Raw genomic sequence first — 24634 nt, 5'->3', positions numbered from 1 at the left:
GAAAGTTGTTGGTTGTTCATAATACTCTTGGCCAAATAATATGCTATTGGCAGAGACTATGCTGCTATAGACAAAGTCCATTGCACATATTATTGGCAGAGCATGTCATGTCCAGTGTACAGTGGCAGGAAATAAAACTGATGTTCTTGGCAAATAACCAGTTTTTTCCTAATAACTTTGGGATAGATAATTACTGTCAAGAGACTGTAAGTTATGTTTATTTATTGAAATTATTTCCTTCATTTAACATATTCATCTTAATTATTAAATTTATACCCTGCCTCACCTCATAAATTTAACATAAACAAGTTTAAAATAACAGGTGAAACTTTTAAATGGATACTTGGTGTAAGGATGTTCAGTGGTTGCTCATGAGTGAAAGCCAAAACACAGAACTTCTAAGCTAAGTTCTTTATTATGCACAACTATGTATAGAGGAGCTAAAAACAAACGTCCATCTCATCCATCTGCAGATCCCTGGAATGAGGACTTCCGACTCTTTGTCCAACAAAACAGGCGCGGAATTCTGAACCCACGCCTCCCTCTTTCACGTCCTTCCTGCCTCCTATCTCTGAGCGTGGGAACCTGACTCCTTTCCCAGCTCTTCCCATGCTGTTGAGGCTCTATTATCCTCTCAGAGCCTCTGCACCGCCTTCCTGCCTCTGCTCCCCCCTCCTCGCTAGAGGAATGATCGCTTCCTGTGCTGTCTGGGAAGGTGGAGCTGGAAAGCAGCTTGGGAGGTTCTCTGTATCGCAGATGCTCCCGCAACCCCTCCAGCCACGGGGGGGGGGGTGGTTTCCTGACACTTGGGCACCATCAATTGAGGTAACATTGCCACACAAAGTAGTTTACCAGCCTCTCCAAAGTCTTCAGACATGACAATGTTGTAGCCAACCAGTAGCATGAGTGGTGACTATGAATGGGTATGAATAGAATTAATGAATTTGTTTATGTGTATGCAGAATAAATTAAGTTACATATATGGTGGATACCAGAAAAGCTGTGTCAGTCTCTTATTGGTTGTCAGAATGTCTCAGATGGTTGTAAGATCCATCAAATTTGTGATGTTGGTCATTGCTATACTCTTCACCCTTTTCCATTCCTCAGCTGCTTCATGAGAGATAAAGGATGTGTAGCCCTCAAATATTCCATAGTACCTTCATACAATGTACCATCACTGTACCTTCATACAACAAAAGTACTTTTCTCAAGCCTCTGCCATTGTTTAAAGCCACCCTTTTCCTGTTAGTTATCTCCATCCCTTGCCATAGTTTTAAACCACCATCTTTCCCTTCTCAGTGTCTCTCCCTTCTCGCTCCAATGCCATGGCCACTGTTGTTGTGCAAACTGTCTTCACTTTTGTCCTCCTATTCTGCCCTGTGTTTATTGTTGTTTAGTCATTTAGGTGTGTCCGACTCTTCGTGACCCCATGGACCAGAGTACGCCAGGCACTTCTGTCTTCCACTGCCTCCCGCAGTTTGGTCACACTCATATTGGTAGCTTCCAGAACACTGTCCAACCATCTCGTCGTCTGTCGTCCCCTTCTCCTTGTGCCCTCAATCTTTCCCAACACCAGGGTCTTTTCCATGGAGTCTTCTCATGAGGTGGCCAAAATATTGGAGCCTCAGCTTCAGGATCTGTCCTTCCAGTGAGCACTCAGGGCTGATTTCCTTAAGAATGGATAGGTTTGATCTTCTGGCAGTCCATGGGACTCTCAAGAGTCTCCTCCAGCACCATAATTCAAAAGCATCAATTCTTCGGCGATCAGCTTTCTTTATGGTCCAGCTCTCACTTCCATACATCACTACTGGGAAAACCATAGCTTTAACTATACAGACCTTTGTCGGCAAGGTGATGTCTCTGCTTTTTAAGATGCTGTCTAGGTTTGTTAGGAATTGCTACTATAAGGTAAAGAATCGCCTAGAAGCAAAGGTCAAATTAATGGCTTATGGCTGCAATATATACCCTAATTAAAGTCTCTTAATTCCATGCACAAAGAAGAGGCAATATATATCATTTCTCACAATTAGCATTGCATTTTAAGTTCTTACTGTATAGTGCTGAAATGTCTTTCCTTTTCCGGTATGCTTGAGAGATCTTCTGCAAGCTGCAGGTATGCACTGTAGCAATATAGAAGTATCTTTCAAACCACACCTACTGAAATTCCTTCTGCTACAGTACAAGCTATTAAGGATTCCCTTGCTCTTTTCAATCTTGCTTAACTGATTACACTTCAAGACATTTAATTGTGAGCCTATTTGCAACTGCTTTTTTTGCCAAGTAATACTATTGTATTTAATAGTGTTGTTTTTAAAAATCTTACGTTTTATGTAAATGGTTCAAATTTGGTTGCACTTCTTGATGTGTTTTATTTATTGTTTATGGTTACATTGCAGGGGGTTGATTACTACATGGCCCTTGGGCTCCATTCCAACTCTACAATTCTCTGATTATAGGCAAATTGTTTCCATGTTGTAAGCACATGGTGTAAGCACATGGTTTTAACTATGCAACGGACAGCATACGAATAAAATTAAAAGTGAAACGAAATGAGATGAAGAAGAAGAAGAAGAAGAAGAAGAGGAAGAAGAAACGTTTAGGATTGTTTTGGCTTATTTTGACGTTGCTTCACTTCAGCTGGGCTTGAGGGCCGGAGACTGAGCTAAACCCCGTTTAGAACCTACGACAACTCCTGCCCCTTCGACGCCAAACCACCTCCGAAGGCCTCAGTACCGCACGCCGAAGACTACATTTCCCAAAGTGCTCCGCTCTCAACTTAGGGTCGCTCTGCAAATTCCGAACTCCCATTTCGCTCATTCGAGTTCCGTCTCAGGGGAAAGGGCTGAGGCATAGTGGGCGCTGCGTCCGTGCATTGCGAGGAACTGAAGGACAGTCCCTGATGCCGCACATCCCCCGGCCTGAGAGGAAAAGCGAGAGCGAGCTGCCGGGGCCTAACGATGAGTTACCTCAGCGAAAGCGGCGGGGCCGTTAGGTCCCTCCTCGACTTGTGAGTGGCCGGCGGGGCGAGCGGGGTCTTCACTCGTGCGTCCCCCCACCCGCCATGAACCTCCCCCTGCACCAGGAAAACCACCTTATTTCACCCCCATCTCCGACGTCACCCTTATTATACCCTCCCCGCCTCTTCGCTAACCTCTTTGCTGCCCTTTGTCCGGATTCTGCCCCTGTGATGTGCCAACGAGGAGAAGCGTGCCCCTGAGCGTGTGCAGAGAGCAGTTTTAAATAGCTGCGCGGAAGAGGCCGTTTCAGCAGGTGTTGCTTGGTCGACAAGCAAGCCTGCTGAAATTCCACCTTGCCTTGGGCGCAAGGTAGTCTAGAGTAGTGGTTAGAGCCCTTGGCTAGGGAGCAGCCCAATACAAATCCCATAAGGAGGGAGGGAGAGCCATGTACGGCACCTTGAGCCCCTTGGAGGAAAGGTGGGATAGAAAAATATAATACATAAACAAACCTGGCTGTTCTTCTATTGAGAAGTGGGACCAACTTAGCAGTGGGACCATTATAGCTGTGCTTTTAATAATAATAATAATAAAATATCACTATAGCTGTGCCATTAATAATAAATAAATAAAATCACTGAACTGCAAGATTTTCCCAGGTGACCCTGCATTTATCTCATACCTGGAAAAACTTCACCTGCTGATTTTCCAGCTGTTAAAGATTTAAAACAAAACTGGTTCCTAGGTCTTAGGTCTCAGAATCCTTTAAATAATAAGATATGGGCAAAATTGGTGAAGTAGTAGAATTTTATTGAAGGAAAAACATAATTGCGCAAGGATGGGTGACCAATGCAGGGACACCCTAATGAGGAAAAACACAGTTTATATTATTTGCCTCCCCCCCCTGGCCAAAAAGTCCCTCCTTTACATGCCCACCAAGGAGGAGCGTGCAAAGTTTACAATGTATCGCGTCTGCCTTATTAACATTTTACCACCCCACTTCCCCCTGTTAATCATTGCACATATATTGTCAAAGCATCTTTACATTTTATATTTTGATGCAAGCAACCCCTATATTCTCATCTCAAATTGTCCTATTTTGATGTGTTAACCACTATTTGTTCCATATGCAGGCATAAGCTAGTTTCTTATCTGATAAGGCTAAGAGTACAAAGCCCAAGTTGACCACCAAATATCCTAGCTACAAGTCAAAATAAAATAAAAAATAAAAAAATTCTTTCCAGTAGCACCTTAGAGACCAACTAAGTTTGTTATTGGTATGAGCTTTCATGTGCATCAAATTCTATGCTCACTATTATCTTAGCAGGCAGTTGCTCTTTAGACCTTTAGATTTTTATGAAAAAGCAGATAAAAGCATCATAAAAAATGGAGAAGTAATGGAAAGATGAAGAGTTGCTTAGAAACATCCTATTCAAAAAATGGCCAAGATAGATTGTGGTTGTTGTTGTTCAGTCGTTCAGTCGTGTCCGACTTTTCGTGACCCCATGGACCAGAGCACGCCAGGCACCCCTATCCTCCACTGCCTCCAGCAGTTTGGCCAAACTCATGCTAGTTGCTTCGAGAACACTGTCCAACCATCTCATCCTCTGTCGTACCCTTCTCCTTGTGCCCTCCATCTTTCCCAACATCAGGGTCTTTTCCAGGGAGTCTTCTCTTCTCATGAGGTAGCCAAAGTACTGGAGCCTCAACTTCAGGATCTGCCCTTCCAGTGAGCACTCAGGGCTGATTTCTTTAAGGATGGATAAGTTTGATCTTTTTGCAGTCCATTGGACTCTCAGGAGTCTCCTCCACCACCATTATTCAAAAGCAATAATTCTTCGGCGATCAGCCTTCTTTAAGATCCATTAATAAAAGCATTCTTATAATAAGAAGCATTAATAAAAGCATCCTTATCCTAGCTAGGGAAACAATGAAAAGGCAACACATTTCTCACACCAGCCTCATGCATCTGTTGACAGCACAAGCAATTTAACAGAAGCTGAAGAAGTCTGTATGGGGAATAAGTTGGGCATAAGTTGGACTGAATCCTGCTGCCCTGGTGTATATTATGTATACTTGAGGGTCCTAATTTTTCTCCTCCAGGTTTAATGAGACCCACCAGTCACAAAATGGTGGTGCAGGGGCAGAACCAATCATAAAATTGTGGCAGACAGAGACAGAATCTGTTATAATCAGCTGGTAATTACTGATGTCATTTTCTATTGATGTCTAATCCAGTTCTGAAAATTGGTAAATTCTTTGTCGAAGCATTTTCCTGGTGGCAAGGAATTTTGTAGCTCAGCCTCCCCTAAACTGAGGATAGACATTTGCTTTTGGAGGTATTGCGATCCAGCCTCCCACAGTTTGCTGATGCAGTGGCTCTAAGTGGAAAATACTTTTTATTTTCTATTTCTCCTTCCTACCCCTACATGGCTTCCAAAGTATTTTAACCCATTTCCTGTATTTTCTTCTCCTGTTCTTTCACACTCAGCTTGTACTTTATTCCCTCCCCCATCTCTTTTCATTCTTCCTCCCTGGTACATTAATATTCACTGTATCCTCCTGTAACATATTTCTTCTCATATCCACTTCCTTTCTATTCCCAGTTTTCATTTATTATTATTATTATTATTATTATTAATACTGTAATAATAAATATCAATATTTTATCTCACTTTCTAATTTTCTACTCCTATTATGGCCCTTTCTTGTTAGAGGAGGGCACCCACCCACCCTTCCTGCCCCCCCCCATCTCCTTGACACTTTTACTCAGCATGTAAGAAGTACTGAACTAAGGAGGAGGACAGGAAAGTGATGGAGGCTCTGAGCAGGCTGTTGCACTGAGCCTTCTCAAAAGTGCCTGATAGTGCTCCTTCTGTCTCCCTACTTGTTTTCCATCACTGCCATAGATCACAACATCTGTCCTTCCTAACCAAGTTTATGAGGGAATAAATCCCATGGAGCTCTTTGGGACTTACTTGAGTAATCATCGATACTAGGGATGCCTTCTGCTCTGCCTGTCACCTATGGCTAACAGTGCTTTGGTCTGCATAGACATAAGCAGATACTTTTCTCCTTGCTGGTGAAAATATTCACTTGTGTTAAAGGCAAAGGAGGAATTTTGGAGGGCAGTTGGCAACCTTCATTGGTTACTGCGTTGCCTGCCAAAGTACCGGTACCTGAAGACATTTTCAAATGGCAACATCTGAAGACCCCATCTGAATCCAAGCAGAATTGTTTCAGTAGTATGTCAGACTGATTTTTCAAGAAAGTAGGTTTAACTTTATTATCTGGAACAAAATAGAAAATTCTTTCCAGTAGCACCTTAGAGACCAACTGAGTTTGTTCTTGGTATGAGCTTTCGTGTGCATGCACACTTCTTCAGATACTTTATTATCTGGCATATGCACAGACCTATCTTTTATCTTTATCTTCTTTGCTATACCCATGTTTAACCACAAACCCTCAAGGAAGGCATATTGTTTTAGTACTGTGTGTTCCTGGTTCCTGTGATAATTTCATATTCTTTAACATTTGCAACAAAACAGCTACAGTTAAGGAAACTACATGCCCAAGAGCAGATTCACAAAGACATACCGGTAGTTATAGCAAGTAAACAAAGTGCTTGAAAAAAATTGTGCTGGAAGCAGTTTTGACCTCCCATGTTACTTGTATTCTGAACAATTAAATTTACAGTTGTTTACATACAAATATTCTGTAATGGATCTGAATAGTGATCCAGCTCTGCTGACAACAGTGAACAGATAGATGTCTCTAAGAAACTCACAGACAGAGCAAATTGGAAATAGCCATCACAGTTTCTAAATACCGGTACGTAGGAGGTTTCTTTCAACTGGCTACTAGCCATTGGGAGACATTTCTATAAATTTGTCTAATCTCAGGAATCCTTGACACACTGAGTAACCCCTGAATTCATTTTCATTGTTTGCTTATGTGCTCTTCAAATGTTTTTTTCCAGGACGGTTTACATAAAGTTAATAACACAAAATTTATTTAAAAAAATACAAAGTACAATAATAAAATAATCAAATCCTACAACATTTTTATTTTATTTACGGTATATAGAGATTTCCAACCACTTTTCAAGTGCCTATATAGCATTATAGTGGTACAGTACCTTGGGCTAAGAAGTTAATTTGTTCTGGAGGTCCGTTCTTAACCTGAAAGTGTTCCTAACCTGAGGTACCACTTTAGCTAATGGGACTTCCCGCTGCCGCCACGTGATTTCTGTTCTCATCCTGAAGCAAAGTTCTTAACCTGAGCTACTATTTCTGGGTTAGCGGAGTCGGTAGCCAGAAGCATCTGTAACCTGAAGCGTCTGTAACCCGAGTTACCACTGTACTGAGAGTGACTACTAGCAGAACCTGGGCACAGAGCAGAGGATTCTAGGGGTATGCTGAAGGGTACCCACTCGTTCATCCAGAGCACTGGGACCCTATAGCATACCCGATAATGATGTGGAAATCGAACTACAGGACAACTTTTGTTTCATGCCTAATGCTCCTCTTCATTCCAAGTGGCTGAAAGAGGTCTTAGCATATGTTTGCCAGAGTGAATATGGTACAAAGTGCATAGTAGTTATACAGTAAATGTCATGCAAAGTACAGAGATTCACTTCTTCAAATACAGTGGAATATTACAAAGAGTTCAAAGCAATATTTTAACATGATACATAAATAGTTGTTTGCCCTAAGATTTATTTTACATAGCAATTTATTTTACATTGCTTATTGGCAGTCTGCAGTGTTAAAACATTTTTGCGCAACTTTGTTCTTGTGACTAAAGCAGTATGTGAATCAGCAATGTCACCCTCACCCTTATTCCATGTCACCTTCACTCTTATTGTTCATCAGAGCAAAGTTCATTATCCTTCATCCTGAAGTCATAATTTATTGATTTCTCTAACTCTGGCTACATGTTGCAGGGGAATTCAGTCACATTGAGCAAACTGTCTTTCAACCAATGATCATTCTCACTCAGAAGCCCTTGATGAGCACTTGAGGAACCTCAGAGTGCCCAAAGTGCAGTTTAAAACTAAATGTCTCAATAATAATTAAGTTTAATATGGGAAACCTTAGAACCTTTGACCTTCCAGATGTTGCTGAACTGCAACTACCATCAGCCCTGGCCATTGGCCATGCTTCCTGTAGCTGATGGGAGCTGTAGTTCAGCAACAAAGGTTCTGCACGCCTGCTCCAAGCCATTCAGAACTGAATATACATATATTAGTGATTAGATCTCATTTAAAGTTGTTGTGTTAAATATTTTTTGATATGAGTAAACTTTGTGAATATCTTTTCCACTTGTTTGTGTATGTCAGGTGGACTTCAACATGTTGGACTCCCACCACCCCCAACCATCACAGTAATAGACAGGAGTGATGGGGAACACAGCAGTACCTGGAAGGACATAGGTCCCCCGCCTCTGGTGTACATCTATTTTTTCCCCATTACCTAATTTTGTACTAGGTGCTGGACAGCCCCCTCCCCCCGAGAAGTCCCTGTTACAGTCTAAGAAATTGTGCTTACATAATTGTTTCCCAAGTTGCCAAGAAAGTGTGTCATCTTATGACTACTTTTTGTTCTTTCCCTTCCTCCCCTCCAGAAGTCTTCATTGCTTAACAAGGAACATATCCAGATATGCGGAAGATATTAAGCCTTTGCCTCCCAACATCAAAGATAAACTGATCAAATCATTGAGTGTCCAAGGGTGGATAAGTGATTCAAATATTAATATGGTAAGGTGCCACTTTGAGCACAACTCACCACATTGTCATCATTGTGACTTACAAACAATACATATTTATATTTGCAATTATTATTGCTGTCTTTTCCATAGCCAAAGCCAAGGCTGTGTATTTGATAGAACATTGTTCTATGACCTGGGAAACCAGGGTTCTAATCCAGACTCAGCCATGAAGTTCAATAAAGTGGCGGAGTTGATGTGACTTAATGTCAGTTTCTAGAGGATGCTGTCCTGGATGTATGGGTCTGTGATTTGTGATGTCCCAAAGCTTATTGATCGTACACCCTTAGTTCTTCATCTGCTGTTGTCATTTGAGGTCACTATGTTCTCATGAGTATTGAACAAACACAAATAATTTGATTGCAGAAAAGTAGTGTGCATCTTGAAAGGGACATTCTTCAGGTCATGGGGATAATATGGGGCATTCTAAAATTTGCTTTGGAGTTCAGAGTCATGTCAAGTTTTGTTTTGTTTTTTAGTTTTCTGATTGAGCTGTATTTCAAATTCCTACGCAGATAAGGAGCTAGGAACAAGCAACAAACTTAAGCACCAGAAGAGTTAACTATTATTTCTCTTTAAACAAAACTTGCATTTTTTCTTTAAAAAAACAAAACAAAAAACTTGCATTTGCTCAGTTGCATTTACCCACACCTGCACCATCCTGCTATTTAGGCTAGTTCCTCTTCTCTTTGGTGCTGGATTTGATTATCGCATATTACCTTGAATAATGTTCAGATATATGAAGGAATCTGATAGGGACAATCTATCATGAAGTAGAGTTGCATCTAGCAACATTTACCATCAGCGTAGTATAACTTTTACCCCTCTTCTAAATTGTTACATTAGCCTCAAATGGGAACCATGGCTGAAACCTTTGCCTGAGTTTAAAGTTCTGTTCCAAACATGACTCATCTTCCATATACAGGATAGGCCAGTTTCTAATGGCAAAGCTATTAAAATCCATAAGCTTAAATAAACTGGCAAAATGATCAACTGTTTGCCTAAGGAAAGAGGGCACAGTAATTTTATTATCCATAGAAGCAGAATTCTATTTGCTGACCCATTGAAAAGCTTGGGATACCTCCTAGATCTTCCAGGAGGGAATAAATTAGATGTAATACTGATTTTTTGCTGACGAGGCATATCTGCTATTGTTTTAAATAAATTTGAGGTGATAGAGTAGAAGTTAAAGCTGTGGTAACAAGCATGCATTTTGCAGATAGTACTTCAGGGTCTTTTGTGAGAAAAGCTCATTAAAATCTTAATTGATATTAAATGAATTTATTATTTATTGGTAGAGTCCCAATGGCCAGATAAAGAGGAATGGAAGGTTACATTTGGCCCTCAGCCCTAAGGTTCCCCATTCCTGTGCTGCGCCACGTAGAGCTTGACAAAAATATTTTCGTTTTAGGTTTTGCACCCTGCAGTAGAGGCACTCGACCTTCGGGACTGTGATGTTTCAGATAATGCCTTGCAACAGCTTTGTAACTGCAAACAGCTTAAGAAAATTAACTTAAACATTTGGAAAGGCAACAGACTAACAGTCACTTCAGAAGGTTTGTTTTCTATGTGATATTTATTTCAAAGGACAGTGAGAGAAATTAAGTTTCATTCAGGCTTTCTTCTTCCCCAGATAGGATTCTCATTATCATTTTTAGTAAATAAATACCCAGAGGATTGGATTTTCTTCCATACGTCTGCTCTGAAGGCTGTACACATGCTCTTTCTTTGTAGTTTTGAGCTTTTTCATGACTCAGGACGCTGCCTTATGCTGAGTCAGAGCATTGATCCATCTAGCCCAGAGCACTATCTGCTCTTACTGGCTGCAGCTAACCATGTCATCCCAGCAAATAGCAACCCTGCTTTGTGAGGAGTCTTGCTGCGTCAGGCCAAGGGCTCATCTTGCCTAGCATCTTGTTCTCACTATTGGGCTAGCACATTAGGCAGTTAGAAAGGAAGGTTCAAAAGAAGTCAGAACTATGGAACAAGCTGCCTTCCAGAGCTGGAGGGCTTTCTTTTGCTGGAGGTATTTAAGCAGAAGCTGAATGTTCATCTCTCAGGGGTGTTGCAGTTGCATCCTCCATTGTGGATACTACACTGAGCAAGGGGTTGGATTAGATTGCCTTCAAGGTATCTTACAAGGTTGCAGGGTGTGTTGTAAAGCTACGGTGAGGAAAATCTGGCTCTCCATATATTTTTGGACTGCAAATCCCATCATCCCTGACCATTGGCTATGATGACAGAGGCTGTTGGGAGTTGGAATCTAATAAACATCTGGAAGGCTACAAGTTCCCCACCCTGGCCTAAAGGCACATGATACATCAACCTTGCTGAGGTCCAAGTCTGGGAGACCATCTCAGAGTCCTGTGTGTATCACTTTGAGTTCTACTATAGTAGAAAGGTGGGATAGGAATGTAAATAAAGCAAATGAATGCCATTTTAGGTACAGGTCATACAAATAGAAAAGGAAGGATTAGATGAGAACAGGCTAACAAGAATTAAATGCACTTATGCCCATTCACAGGGATGCGGGTGGCGCTGTGGGTTAAACCACAGAGCCTAGGGCTTGCCTATCAGTAGGTTGGCGGTTCAAATCTCCGCAATGGGGTGAGCTCCCGTTGCTCGGTCCCTGCTCCTGCCAACCTAGCAGTTCAAAAGCACATCAAAGTGCAAGTAGATAAATAGGTACCACTCCGGTGGGAAGGTAAATGGCATTTCCGTGCACTGCTCTGGTTTGCCAGAAGCGGCTTAGTCATGCTGGCCACATGACCTGGAAGCTGTACACCTGTTCCTTCGGCCAATAAAGCAAAATGAGTGCCTCAACCCTAGAGTCGTTCACGACTGGACCTAATGGTCAGGGGTCCCTTTATGCCCATTCACATCAGTGGTCCTAAGGACACTTAACTCTACAGTGGTACCTCGGTTTATGAACTATTCGGTTTACCAACTCTGCAAAATCGGAAGTAGTGTTCCAGTTTGCGAACTTTACCTCAGTATACAAACAGAAGCTGAATGGTGGAAGGGCACCAGCAGCGGGAGGCCTTATTAGGGAAAGCACGTCTTGGTTTAAGAACAGATTTGGTTTTAGAACGGACTTCAGGAACAGATTAAGTTCGTAAACCGAGATACCATTGTACAGTATACTGAATTGCAACCATTATTAGTAGAGCACAATGAATATACTAATATGATGCCCAAAGAGGCCAGCATTCAAAAGTTATAAGCAAAATTGATATTTGAGGTTAGTATCCTGCAGGTTTGACTGTAATTTGTAATATTAATGCCCAAAGTGTTTTGATATGTTGCTCTTAAAGTAATAATTTCTTCTAATATGCTCTTCTATTCAAACTTCTGGAGATGAACATGAGAATGATGTGCTTTGTTTATCCAACAGGGGTTGCAGCACTGGCCTTGTCATGCCCTTATTTACGTGAAGTCTCTTTTAAAAGATGTAGCAACGTTACAGATAGTGGAGTCCTTGCCCTTGCCCTCCACTGCCCACTTTTGCAAATAGTTAACATAGGTGGATGTTCCAGCATTACAGATACATCACTGCAAGCTCTTGGACAGAACTGCCAATCCCTACATAGTGTGGATTTTTCATCTACCCAGGTAAGATTGTTGGCAAATATATATCTTATTGGCATATATATCTTGCAAAATGGCATAATTAAAATGATACTCTTGAGAACTGACTCTTACTTCACTAAATTGCTATCGGTATTTTGAGATACTGTCTTGATAAAAGTGCATTTGGCCTCTTTTGCTTTCAGAATTACCTTAATTTTGCTTAGTGTGGTTGCATTAGATAAAATGAGTGTTTTGAGCCTACCACAGGAAATGTGAACTCTTATCTATAAATTGCAGTGAGGTTTTGTTGTCAAAATTTGACAAGAACCCGCTCGTCATAGGCGAGAAATGATCAGTCTCACACCGGTGTGGGTTGAAAGAGTCTGACTACTCAAGGGCTACAGGAGCCTTTATTTATGGGGCAGCAACACAAAAGCATACAGGAACATTTCACCATATTTGGACTACATGATTGCATCAGCCAGCGGATATGGAAGTGTCATATATGGATAGGGTGGACTCATACTTGCTTACGTGGCTTAACATGCTATGTCTACGTGGATCAATGGGCCTGTGTGCATGCGGTGTTCACCGCGCCCAGTAGGCGCGGTGCATGTTCTTCCTGATAAGGGTGGTACCCCAGTAGGCGTGGTGCATGTTCTTCCTGATAAGGGCGGTACCCCAGTAGGCGCGGTGCATGTTCTTCCTGATAAGGGCGGTACGTGGTGAGTTTCCCTACAAAAATTGTCATCTGGCTTGTAAATCTAGTGTTTCCTATTTCCCTATCCCTCCCACCCATTTTACACTTTTTTTCCCTCTCCAAATTTTATTAAGAGAGAATCTGAAGTATCACACAGGAAGAGTTTGGACTTGTGGTGATTATTTGTAGTAGAAACACTACTGCTGAGGCTGCCGGAAGTTTAAGGGCTGCTGCATGCACAGCTAATGCAAGGTTAACAGGAGATAGTTGGGTTGAGTAGTGCTACTGAATAGTAATGTAGTAGTAGTAGTAGTAATAATAATAATAATAATTAATAATAATAATAATAATAATAATAATGGTGTATAGATACAAAATTAAAATTAAAAAAGGAAGTGAAATGAAATGAAATGAAAAGATAAGGTGGAAGAAGAAACTAGATGCAGATGAAAATGATGGACTATATGGAACTCGCAGAAATGATCAGGAAACTCTGTGACCAGAGGGAGGACGCTGTGGAAAAAGAATGGAGGAATTTTAAACTGTATTTAAAAAATCATTGTATGATTGAAAGTTAGATATAATTTGAGGATAAGATAGGTTGTAGAGTAGATGATAGATGATTAAGATTGAAGATGATAAGGATTAAGATATGTTTAATTAATTAGGCAATGTTATAATATAGGTTAAGAGGTATAAGATATTAATGATCTTTAGTAATTAGAAGGTAGATTATGAATGTTTGGAATTTAGGAAGTTATGAAAAGGTATTCACAAGGGATGGGGCAGGAGGAAGTCCCACTACAATGTGAGGAAGTATTATTAGGTATCAGAAATATGTATGTTTTTATGTATTGTTTTTATTGTTGTTTGTGTAGTTTTGTTATATGTATGTTTGTTATAAAAACCTTAATAAATATTATGTAAAAAGAAAGAAAGAAAGAAAGAAACTAGAAGAGGAACTGCAGATTAGACAGGCTAGAGGAAACCCTGCCAAAACTAGTGAGAATTGACCAGTAAACCAAGCGCTGTGTGGCTGCACTAAGCAAGGTTAATATTTAACAATATGTGAATCTGTGAAAGAAAAGCACCCAAGATTTATAAGTTGATATCTTATCACAGAATCATAGAATCATAGAGTTGGAAGAGACCACAAGGGCCATCCAGTCCAACCCCCTGCCAAGCAGGAAACACCATCAAAGCATGCCTGACAGATGGCTGTCAAGCCTCTGCTTAAAGACCTCCAAAGAAGGAGACTCCACCACACTCCTTGGCATCTTGGAAGCAATCACACGATATAACCCACAATCTGCAGGTTCAAAGGCTCGATTAACCAATTCAATCAGGAGGGAGAGCAATTCATTTATTCAGATGGGGGGAGCAATTCATTGGAGGGAGTAATCAATCAATACAGCAAAGGCATGGTATAATTAAAATCCAGAAATGTAATTAAATATAGGTGCAATCAGTGATGCAAGTACATTAATATAAAGCATAATAAGAAGGAGCAATTAATCATGTAACGTTAGTGCAGAAAACCAATTACTGGTAAATAGCCGGCGTGCTTCACGCCATGCTTGCAGGTCTCTTCTGTACTGATCCTCTCCATTTTCTGATCAGTACTACTCTTCCTGTTCCTCTCTTTGTTTGTTTGCTTCTTCTCTTTTGACTCTTGCTGCTCTTCAATATACATACATACATACATATATGAATGAGACATATATATTGCCCAGAATTTGGTGCTAACGTTATTTTTCCAGAAAATTACATAAATGGGTGTCTAATGGCAGAAAGGTTAAAAGCAGTTATAAACACAGCAAACCTTCCTCCAGTGTATCGCAGCTTTTGGAGAAATTTAAAAGGGGTTCCTAGACTGGAGTATCCCTTCCAGAAACTCAAAAGAAAATGATGCAGGCTTTAAGTGAAAAGATAGAAAGACTGAAATACAAATGCACATAGGGACAGCCTAAAAAATAAGGAGGCGGCTTCCAAGAACCTCATGCAAAGCAATGTTTCTTATACACTTTCAGATTAAGCAAATGATTTCTGAGCAGCCAATCAAATGATTACAACAACTTCCCCATAGGAATTACAACTTATGGTCATCATTCTAAATCAGATAGAAACCCTTATACAGTACTCTTTTTACTAGCCCACTCCAACCTTCTCATTATAATAATATGTGATCATACATTGTCATCCTTCAAGGTCAACTTTAATTAATATCTTATTAATTAATTGTTTACATGTCTACAAACATCTATTCTTAATAATCCATGATTAATATATTCATTCTCTACATTAACATAAATTCGTTGATACTGTTTTGCCTGGCCGATCTCCTTTCATGTATTCTCAACTTTTAATTCTTTCACATTAGAATATAGGATATACTTGAAACAATATAAAATACTGAGTTTTAACAAACAAAACAGAGTCCTAACAGAGAGATAAAGGGAGATAGGAAATTCTGCATCTGCTTTGCATGCAAAGGTCCCAGTTTCAACCCCTAGCATCTCCAGGTAGGCCTGAGAGAGGCTTCTGCCTGAAACCCTGGAGATCCATGGAAATCTACAGTTGTAGGAGAGCAAGTCAGGAGAGAGAATACTGAGCTAGATGGACCAATGGTCTCTGAGCTGGTATAAGGAAGCTTCTTCTGTTTCTGTTGCTAAGCCATGCTTTGGCTTAGTGTGTGATGTTTGTACTAAGTCAGAGAAAGGGCTGAAAAGTGGCATTATTGCACATATATAATATTTTTTTCTGTCATTTAAAGATAATACATTAATTTGGCTTTCATTTATGTAAAATTCAAGTTTATAAGACATACAAATTGAAGAAAACCAGTCTGAAGTTGTTATGGTTGGGTTTTTTTTTTTTTTTACAGGATTGCTTTAATGTTTGTTTCGGTTTTTTGAAGTGGACAGTTACTATAGTTTTATTCAGTGTACCAACAAAAATTCTGATTTGTCCCATCCAGGTTACTGATGATGGTGTAATAGCACTTGTTAGTGGAATGTGTTCAAAGAATTTAAAGGTAACTTTTCAACATGTTTAATACAAATTATTATTATTATTATTATTATTAAAGTAGTATATTTAAATTTCTTAAGAGAATTAAGGGATTTAATCAGTGGATATTAGTCAAAGATGACTAGATGCCATGCTTGTGGGTTTCCCATAGGCATCTGACTGGCCACTGTAGAAACTGAATGCTGCTGGACAAGATGGGACTTTGGTCTGATCCAGCAGGGTAGCTCTTACTCTCATATGGGTTTTTTCCATTATTGTAGGGGTCAGCAAGGCTTACCGGGCATGGGCCGGATCACTCCCGCGTAGATCCTCCGTGGGCCGGACCAGCACAGCGCGCCGCTGCAAATCACATCTGCACATACCCAGACGCTGAAAATCGCACCTGCACAGAAGCTATTTTTGGCATCTGGGCACATGCAGAAGCAATTTCTGGTGCCGCGGACATGCGCAGAAGCGATTTCTAGCGTCTGGGCATGCGCAAAAGCAATTTCTGGAGCCACGAAAGAGAGTCCCCACATTGTGCTGTGCCGGTTTTGTGCAGCGCGCAGGGACTTGCCGAGCAGGCGGCTCGGTTTGGGGGCAGCTCGTGGGCTGGTTAAACGGCCTCTGTGGACTGCTTCTGGCCCATGGGCCGCAGGTTGGAGACCCCTGCATTATTGTCGGTAACAGTTGCTGATGCTGGTATTCATTATCCCTAATAGGAGATCCATATGGAAAGGTGTGTGAATCTGACTGACATAGCTGTGGAAGCTGTTCTCACTTGCTGTCCAAGGATATACATTTTTCTGTTCCATGGATGCCCACTGATAACAGGTGATTCAAAGTGCTGCTTACTAGCTAAGTTCAACAATAGATTTTGTGAACCTGTCTGAGCCTTAAGATCAGTCTAAAAGGCACTGCTCACAGACCCACCAGCAGAATCCATCTCCTTGGTGGGCATGAGAGAGGGTATTTTCAGCAGTCGCCCGATATTTTAAGTATGTTTAAAGATGTTTTTCTGTTGGTTGGTATTGTGAGTGGACTGGATTTTATTTTATTTTATTTTATTTTATTTATAAGATTTTATTAGTTTCCACATTAAACAACAAATACACAATACATCACACAAATACAATTTAAAAACACAACAAACACATTAAAAAACAACAAAAAACAAAACTTATACATACCTACACACAAACACTGGAACAATAGATAGTAATTGTTTAATTCTAATTTCAAATCTTATCTGGGGACTTCCCCCATTCTACTGCGTTCAATACTAATATACTTTAGTAACTTTGTAACTATTTTCTTATCATTCACCATTATTCTTAATAAAAATTTAAAATACTAACTTATCATATATATCTCACTACATTAAAAAAGACATAACCTTAATCATTTATAAACCATTCATAAACATTACTTCTAATGCACTATTTTTACCTAACATCATCTAGCTAAAGCCACTTATATGCACTGATTCTGCTTCAGATATCTATCTTTTCACGATTTTTAAGATAGTCCTTAAATTTCTTCCAATCGTCTTGCACCTTCTCCTCCCTTTGGTCTCGGAGTCTCACGGTCAGCTCAGCGAGTTCCATAAAATCCATTAACTTCATCTGCCATTCTTCTACTGTCGGGAGCTCTTCACCTTTCCAGTTTCTTGCAAGTAAAATTCTAGCAGCTGTTGTGGCATACATAAAGAACACTCTATCTTGCCTGGGTATCTCATGATTGGTCATGCTCAAAAGGAAGGCCTCTGGTTTCTTACTAAAAGTAATTTTCATTACTTTTTTAAGTTCATTGTAAATCTTCTCCCAGAAAGCCTTAACCTTTGAACATGTCCACCACATATGATAAAAGGTACCTTCCAGATTTTTACATTTCCAACACATATTACTTGTACCATGATATATCTTAGCTAACTTCACTGGTGTCAAATACCATCTATATATCATTTTCATAATATTCTCTCTCAGTACATTGCAAGCTGTAAATTTTATACCTTCCTTCCATAACTTTTCCCAGTGAGTGGACTGGATTTTAAATTAGCTTTGCTCTTTTAAATGGTTTTAAAATATTGCAGCATATGTAATTGTGCATTGGTTTGCTGGTTTGCTATATTCTTGCTGCTCTTGTAGCTTTTATATTTCAAATATGTTTTTCATTGCAAGCTGAATGAGAAATATCCCTTTTCCTTTTAGTTTGAATCCATTTTGAGCAGTTAGAACTCTATATTCTGTACTACCTTCACTATCCTCTCCTAGTAGATGAAAACTGTTTTAATCAGGACTTATGTCCTTGTACACTGAAATAATTCGACAGATAATCACCAACAAGGCAATGGTGAAATGAATGCTAGGCATGGCAATTTCATTTAAAATTAGGTCAGTAGGAGGGCTGATAACACAGTCAAAAGCATATGTTGGTAGACAAGCAGTAATAGAGCAGTAAATAATAAATACATAGGTAAATGTTTATGTGTAACTACATATTATTATAATGAGATGATTGCGTTGGGCCAAATAAGCTCTGATTGATCTAGACCAGGGTTTCCCAAACTTGGGTCTCCAGCTGTGTTTGGACCACAACTCCCATCATCCATAGCTAGCAGGACCAATGGTCAGGGATGATGGGAATTGTAGTCCAAAACCAGCTGGAGACCCAAGTTTGGGAAACCCTGGCCCAGAATGAGGACAGTGGGTTGTAACTGTTGTGGGAAAGTTTGCTGTAATCCTACGTTTGGTTAAGTAGTAATTACTCTCTTTGTGATATTAAGAGCAGGATCCTCTAACAAGGAAAGAGAAGGAACTGGAGGTAGAGGCAAGTGGAGGGGTGCATGGTCCCTCCCCAAGTAATTAATTACATAGCTGGCATTAAAGAGTGTCTAATATTCTATTATTTAATAAAAATTACAAAGAAAGTTAACTTGAGGGTCCTGGAGGCTGATCTCAAGATAATCACAAACTACTGTGATACCAACAATCATACAGTAGCTAAAAAAGATCTATAGTAGCACAAAACAAGTAGCTCCAAATTATTCAGTTATTAGATGTGCTCCTGTGAGCAGCTTTCATAATGGTTTCCATGTGATCTCTCATTTATTGTATTGAAGGTTTTTGAATACCCCATATCATAGCCTGCTTAGCTGCAGTAGAACAGTGTCATATATACTGTACCTTCAGACCATTATGTAGCACAGAACTCCAGGTGGATAAATAAGACTTGATGGCATGATACTAGGAAGCTAGAGGAGACCTCTGGCAAGGTCAGAGTGAGTGGATTCAGAGTTAGGTGTTGTAGTAGGGACTGGAATTCCACCAATTCTCTTGTACCACGAGTGTCCTCCAACAGACGAGTAAATAATAGCAGTAGTATGAGTAGTGTGGCAAATATTTCCACACCTGCACACTTTTTTCACTTATTTTGGCTGATTTCAGAGATGTTGGCACAGGCCCTGTTGCTGATTTACTTTAATTGCAAAATAATTAAATTTGTTAAAATGGGAATGAGTGGCATGTTTCTATTTTTCTAACAGCCCTCAGAGACAGAATGGTACACCACTACTCCCTGCTCCATATCTTGAAACAATATGCTTATCCTTCCTTTTCTAAAAAGAAAGCCTTGAATTGTCCTGACTTATCACAGTTTAGTTAAATAAATTACGTTCACAGCTAATGCAATTTTAAACAGTTGCTATTCGTATGCTTGGATGTGAGCCAAATACATTCTTGTATAACTCAGGTTTTTACAGTACTGTATGCCTGTGTGGCTTCTGTCCAGATAGGCTTGTTTAACAGAGCAATTGTTTAATTCAACTGCATCAGATACAATGAGTGCTTTTTTTTTCAAGAAGTTGTTACAGTAAGTGCCACACTTTTTAACAACAAAAAGAGGTGCCAGTACTGCATATCCTTGAGTACTCACTGAAAAAAGGGTACTGGATACAATGTTACTAAAATTATTTTGCCTTGATGATAGTAAATTTTGTTCAATCAAAATTGGGTGTTTTCCGCCCCCCAAAAGGTGGTTTAAAACAGACCAGAATAAGAATAAGAACAACAGTTTCAAAGCAATCTAAGTAAAACCTAGAAATAATAGCACGAAAAACAACATTGACCTGCTGTAGTGTTAAGATCAGCAGGGGAGGCCCCCTTGGCAGTGCTGCTACCCTATGCAGTCTGATGGGCAGTGGTGTATGAGAGGTGCTTCTCTGTGTTGGCTCTCAGTTTGTGGAATAACCTGCCCTCCTTGTGCTGCATTGCTGTTCTGTGCTGATGTTTTGTTAATTCTGTTCCTTGTTAGTTTGGTCATTTTATTTTATGTTTTTAATACAGTGTGCTGTTTTATTGTGAGGTTTTTGTAACTCACTATGGGACCATTCATTGAAGGGTGGGCTATAGGTAAAGACAATGAAGGAATGTCTGCAGAAAACACTGGAATATAAACAAGAAACCGAAAGCACGTTGAAACAAACATGTCTTAACCTGCTTAACCAGAAGAGAAGAATAAGCTTATTACAAGAGCCTGCAAAGCATTTATGCAGCAAATAGCAGCATCAGTTTACTGATCTGGAGGCCCGTTTCTTAAACTGTAGGAATCGGCCACAGGCGCAAGGCAGGCCATCGTTTGCATTGCTCTTCCTGCCTAGCATTTTCTTATCCTAGAGAAAATTGAATTGTCCAATGTATTTTATCATCCTTGTTTCCTTGTTTTGCAGATCGTTCTCGAGAAGCCCTGGAACAGTTGGTTGGACCAAATAAGTTTAAGCAGGTTTCATGGACTGTTTATTGATTTTTCTTTAGTTGTTGATGGCCTCTCTTTTTCAAGAAAGAACCATGCCTGGAACTGCATGTCTCTGGTGTTGTAGAGAGTACTGTCTCCCACTGACATGCTTCGTTTCTATTTCAACTGCCAAAGGTAGTGGCACTAATGCTGTGTTTATTTTCTTGATTAACGAGAATGTTGCTCTTTTTCCCACTCCACATGATGGATTACGAATAGGAAGTTGTTAGTGTTCATATAAGAGCAACAGGTCAGAACTGTAATTCAGGAATCATTATGTTCAAATGTTAAGTTCTGTGGCAGTGAAGAACTAGCAGGAAAATGTGATGTAGCAGGTGGTGAGCCAGCAAGACTTGACAGCCACTATTTCATCTAAGCATTTTATAAGGTCACCTGCTCAGCCATCACTTTGGGGAGGGTCAGTTATGTTTCAAGGTAGCCATTATAATTGGAGACGTGAGGTTTTGTTTACTGCATGCTGGTTCTTGTTTTGAAATAAATGCTCCTACCATCTTCATGTTGTGAATGTATTTTCTTTCATTCCAAAGAATCAATGAATGTGTTTATAGTACTCATTGCTTCTGTTTCTGGGTGAAAGGGTTAACATATGGCTTTGTGCTAACACCTCCTAGCCAGGATACCATGTTCTGGCCCAGTGAAGAATGTAGTACAGTAGTGAAAACTAGAAGGTATACTGCTATCTAGTCTAGGAATTTAGATTTCTTCCTAAACCCTGTACATGAGTTGTTTGATCATGTGCAGCTCGTGCATTGCCAGAGAAAAATGAGTATTCAAATGAAAGGTTTCAATGGGATTTGAGTGTCTTGTCCACCTGCAGGGTAGAATACTATATAACATTAAAAACCACTGTTTTTATCTCATTTTATATTATATACCTATATAACACTAAATACTAAATAGAAATATCTATGGTTGTTAATAACAGCCTCATTAAAGTTACTAATATATCTGCCCCACCCCATATTCTTGCTTTAAGGCTGCTAGCAGCGATTGTGGGAATAACCTGGTATGTGGGCACTATGGTAATTCTGCTAGTGCAGTAGGGCGTAGAGTTCGTTCGTTCCACATCCCTCACAAGCATAATATAGTATGCTACAGAGATCATAAACATATCATAAGAGTGATGTGTGCTACCGAGATGGCAGGCATGCCTGAGAATGAAGTGTGCTGTAGAGAACAAAGGGCTTCGACATCAAGGGCATGAATAAGCTTTGCTAATATAATTGATTAATTACTATAGAAGTGTATAATGGTGATTGGTTAACGGCTTGTACATATGCATATATTGTACTAAACAAATATGTGGGCAGGGGAGTGCCCAGCGCTCTCGTCCCTCTACTGATACCTCACATGGTATGGTCTGTCTTTCCTCCACGAGAGCCCACCGCATGCAGCAGGCTGATTGCACCATCGGCTAATCGCTTCAAGCGACTTTCATGACCAAGGGAGAATACAAGCTTAAAGTATTCAGAGAACACTTCCACTAATTGTGCTGGATAATCAAAGGAATAAATGAATATGTTCAGGGCAGAAGGTGGACTTCTCAATATCTGAATGGAGAAGAAAGGTTTTGTGTTCCTATTTAGAGTGCTGTGAGCTGCTTCTTTTGCAGAAAACAGTTTTGATTAGAGCCTGATTAAAGCATGAAGGTCAGATCTGTGTTAACAGCTTTAATTGACTCAACAGTACAGTGTTTTCAGCCTTAGTGAAAACCACACAGCTTTAATTCATCCACCTACACCTGCTGTCTTTTATTTAATCTAATTTTCATTGTAGCTGTTAACAACACAGTATGAATATTTTTTGAACTTTAAAATTGCTTACTAATAGCAATAGAATGCATTTAAGGGAATGTAACTGCATAACAAGGTTGGCTTAAGTAATTACTCCTATAAATTTATTTTGAGTTGTAGACCAACTCTGTACATGCTTAATCGGACTTACTCTCTTTTAGGTGTACTTAGGACTGAGGTGTGGGGAGGGGTTGTACCTCTGGTGGGGGACACATCATGCTCCTTTTGGCCACCTTTGGTCCCCACCCTGCACTCAGCTCTCACCTGTGGCTCCTAGTGTCAGCTTGCAACAGCGGCCACACCGTGAGAATGGCTTTGACTAGCCAGCTAAACCAGGTGAGGGTCTTACATTTTATGTCTTATATTTAATAAAGCCTGTACTGGCACCTCCCCACTTGCACATGATCAGCACAAGCACTTCTACTGACAAGTGCACCATTTTTGGCTCCAAAAGGGGGCGGGGGCAAATCAGGGAATCCTCTCTCACGTGCATGCCAGTAATGTGTGTGGCAACTGGAACAGTACCTCTGCTTAAGTGGGGACCCCCCCCCCCTGTATGTTCTTACTCTTGAAATGACTGCTGTTCTGTTCAAAGCCTATATACCAGAGGCTGGATCCCCCCCCCCAAAAATAGAATTAGCAGAAGAGCCCCTAGTACAGCATCCTGTTCCCCATAATGCACAGCCAGATGTATCTGGGAAACCCACCAGCAGAGAAAAGGCAAAATACTTCCCCACCTGTTGCTTCCTTCCCTCCCTCCCAACCTGGCTTTCAGAGATATGCTGTCTCTGAATCTGGAGGTCCCATTTAGCTATATTATTAATAAAAGCACCTAGCATTTTTTAAATGACTTGGATAATACCAAATTCAGCCGTTCAACAGCTAGTTGCAAACTGGACTTATACTACCCAAAGATGGGACTTTATTCTCTGACGGAACACTCCAAGTACTAAGTAAAACTATCCAATTTGACTTCTTTTTGCTTTTTTACCTAGCATGCCACCTAAAATTAACATCTAGCTTTGTTAATATAAAACCTACCTACTTTCTCTTGATTCCTTGTTTTCTGTCTACCGAGGAACCTGTGTGTTTCACCTAAGGAGCGAGACAGATCTAGGTAACAGCTTGATTTTATATTTTCAAAATCTGGGAAGGGAAAATGCTAGCCTTTATACATTTTTTCAGCTCAGTTGCCCTAAGTGCAACTTTAAACCTGCATAGCACATAGTGGGAGTCTTGTTTGAATGTCTGATATATCCTGACACATTCTTTCTTGAGATTGTGAGAAGATATACATCTTTGTGGCTTTGACGGCAACCAACTCTATCCCACACCCCCTCCTCTGATAAAACATTCGGTAGAAGTCAAAGCCTGCATGCTATTTTATGGCAGTTTGGTCGTCCTAGTTATTGCCCTGATGTAGATTTTACATTTTTATGAGATTATTTTTATTCAGAATAACATGAAATAATGGGTATTGATCAGCAGATAAAAGGAAAATACAGGGATTGTGTGTATTAGGCAGATAATAATAGCATGTTAAGTTAAATAACCGAAGCCAAAAAGATATATGAGTTATAGTGGTTCTGGGTTCCTCTGGGTAACAGTTAATAAAAGAAACAGACGTAAACCAATCAGCATCAAAAGTATCCTTTTGTTTCTCCATGCATTACTCAGCAGTGTTGTGTAAATTTAGCAGTCACTGCCAAGTACTATATGTGTAAGGCATCTTGGTAGTCAGTATAACCCTGAAACTATTTGGTACTTGCTGCAGAGCCATCCCACATATGCTTATCTGCTTGATTTGGGAGCTTGGCTGCTGGCTAGGGAGTTGGGAGTTATTTGTGCAACCTAGTAGATGCCTCCCACTCATCCCCCCATCTGACAGATGGGTGGACGGGAGGTTCAGTTTGCAAGTTTATTATTCTAGCCAAAGTCCATGGCAGACTTGTAGCAATAGTGTTAATAGAATAATAAAGAACATATATCCATAATATAAGAAAACATCCATGATGAAAAGAGTTACCAGA

At 40.1% G+C, this 24634-nt stretch overlaps 1 protein-coding gene across 3 annotated transcripts; it reads left to right on the top strand.

Annotated features, from left to right (window-relative positions):
• The first annotated feature begins 2862 nt into the window (after positions 1 to 2862).
• AMN1 (antagonist of mitotic exit network 1 homolog) lies at positions 2863 to 21307 on the top strand. 3 transcript variants are annotated; one of them, XM_033162693.1, is made up of 7 exons: positions 2863 to 3007; positions 8580 to 8712; positions 10132 to 10276; positions 12115 to 12332; positions 15968 to 16024; positions 16722 to 16833; positions 20726 to 21307. In XM_033162693.1, the coding sequence occupies exons 1-7, from the start codon at positions 2958 to 2960 to the stop codon at positions 20797 to 20799; spliced, it is 789 nt and encodes a 262-aa protein (XP_033018584.1). In that variant the 5' UTR covers positions 2863 to 2957; the 3' UTR covers positions 20800 to 21307. The 3 variants fall into 3 exon arrangements, with proteins under 3 accessions (XP_033018584.1, XP_033018585.1, XP_033018586.1); XM_033162694.1 differs by lacking the exon at positions 2863 to 3007 and adding an exon at positions 3388 to 3434; XM_033162695.1 differs by lacking the exon at positions 2863 to 3007 and adding an exon at positions 5261 to 5335.
• Positions 21308 to 24634: the final 3327 nt, after the last annotated feature.

Source organism: Lacerta agilis, chromosome 10 (genome assembly GCF_009819535.1).
Source record: "Lacerta agilis isolate rLacAgi1 chromosome 10, rLacAgi1.pri, whole genome shotgun sequence".
NCBI lineage: Eukaryota > Metazoa > Chordata > Lepidosauria > Squamata > Lacertidae > Lacerta > Lacerta agilis.
Note: the sequence above shows the minus strand (reverse complement) of the source record. Positions and strands in the feature narration are given on the sequence as shown.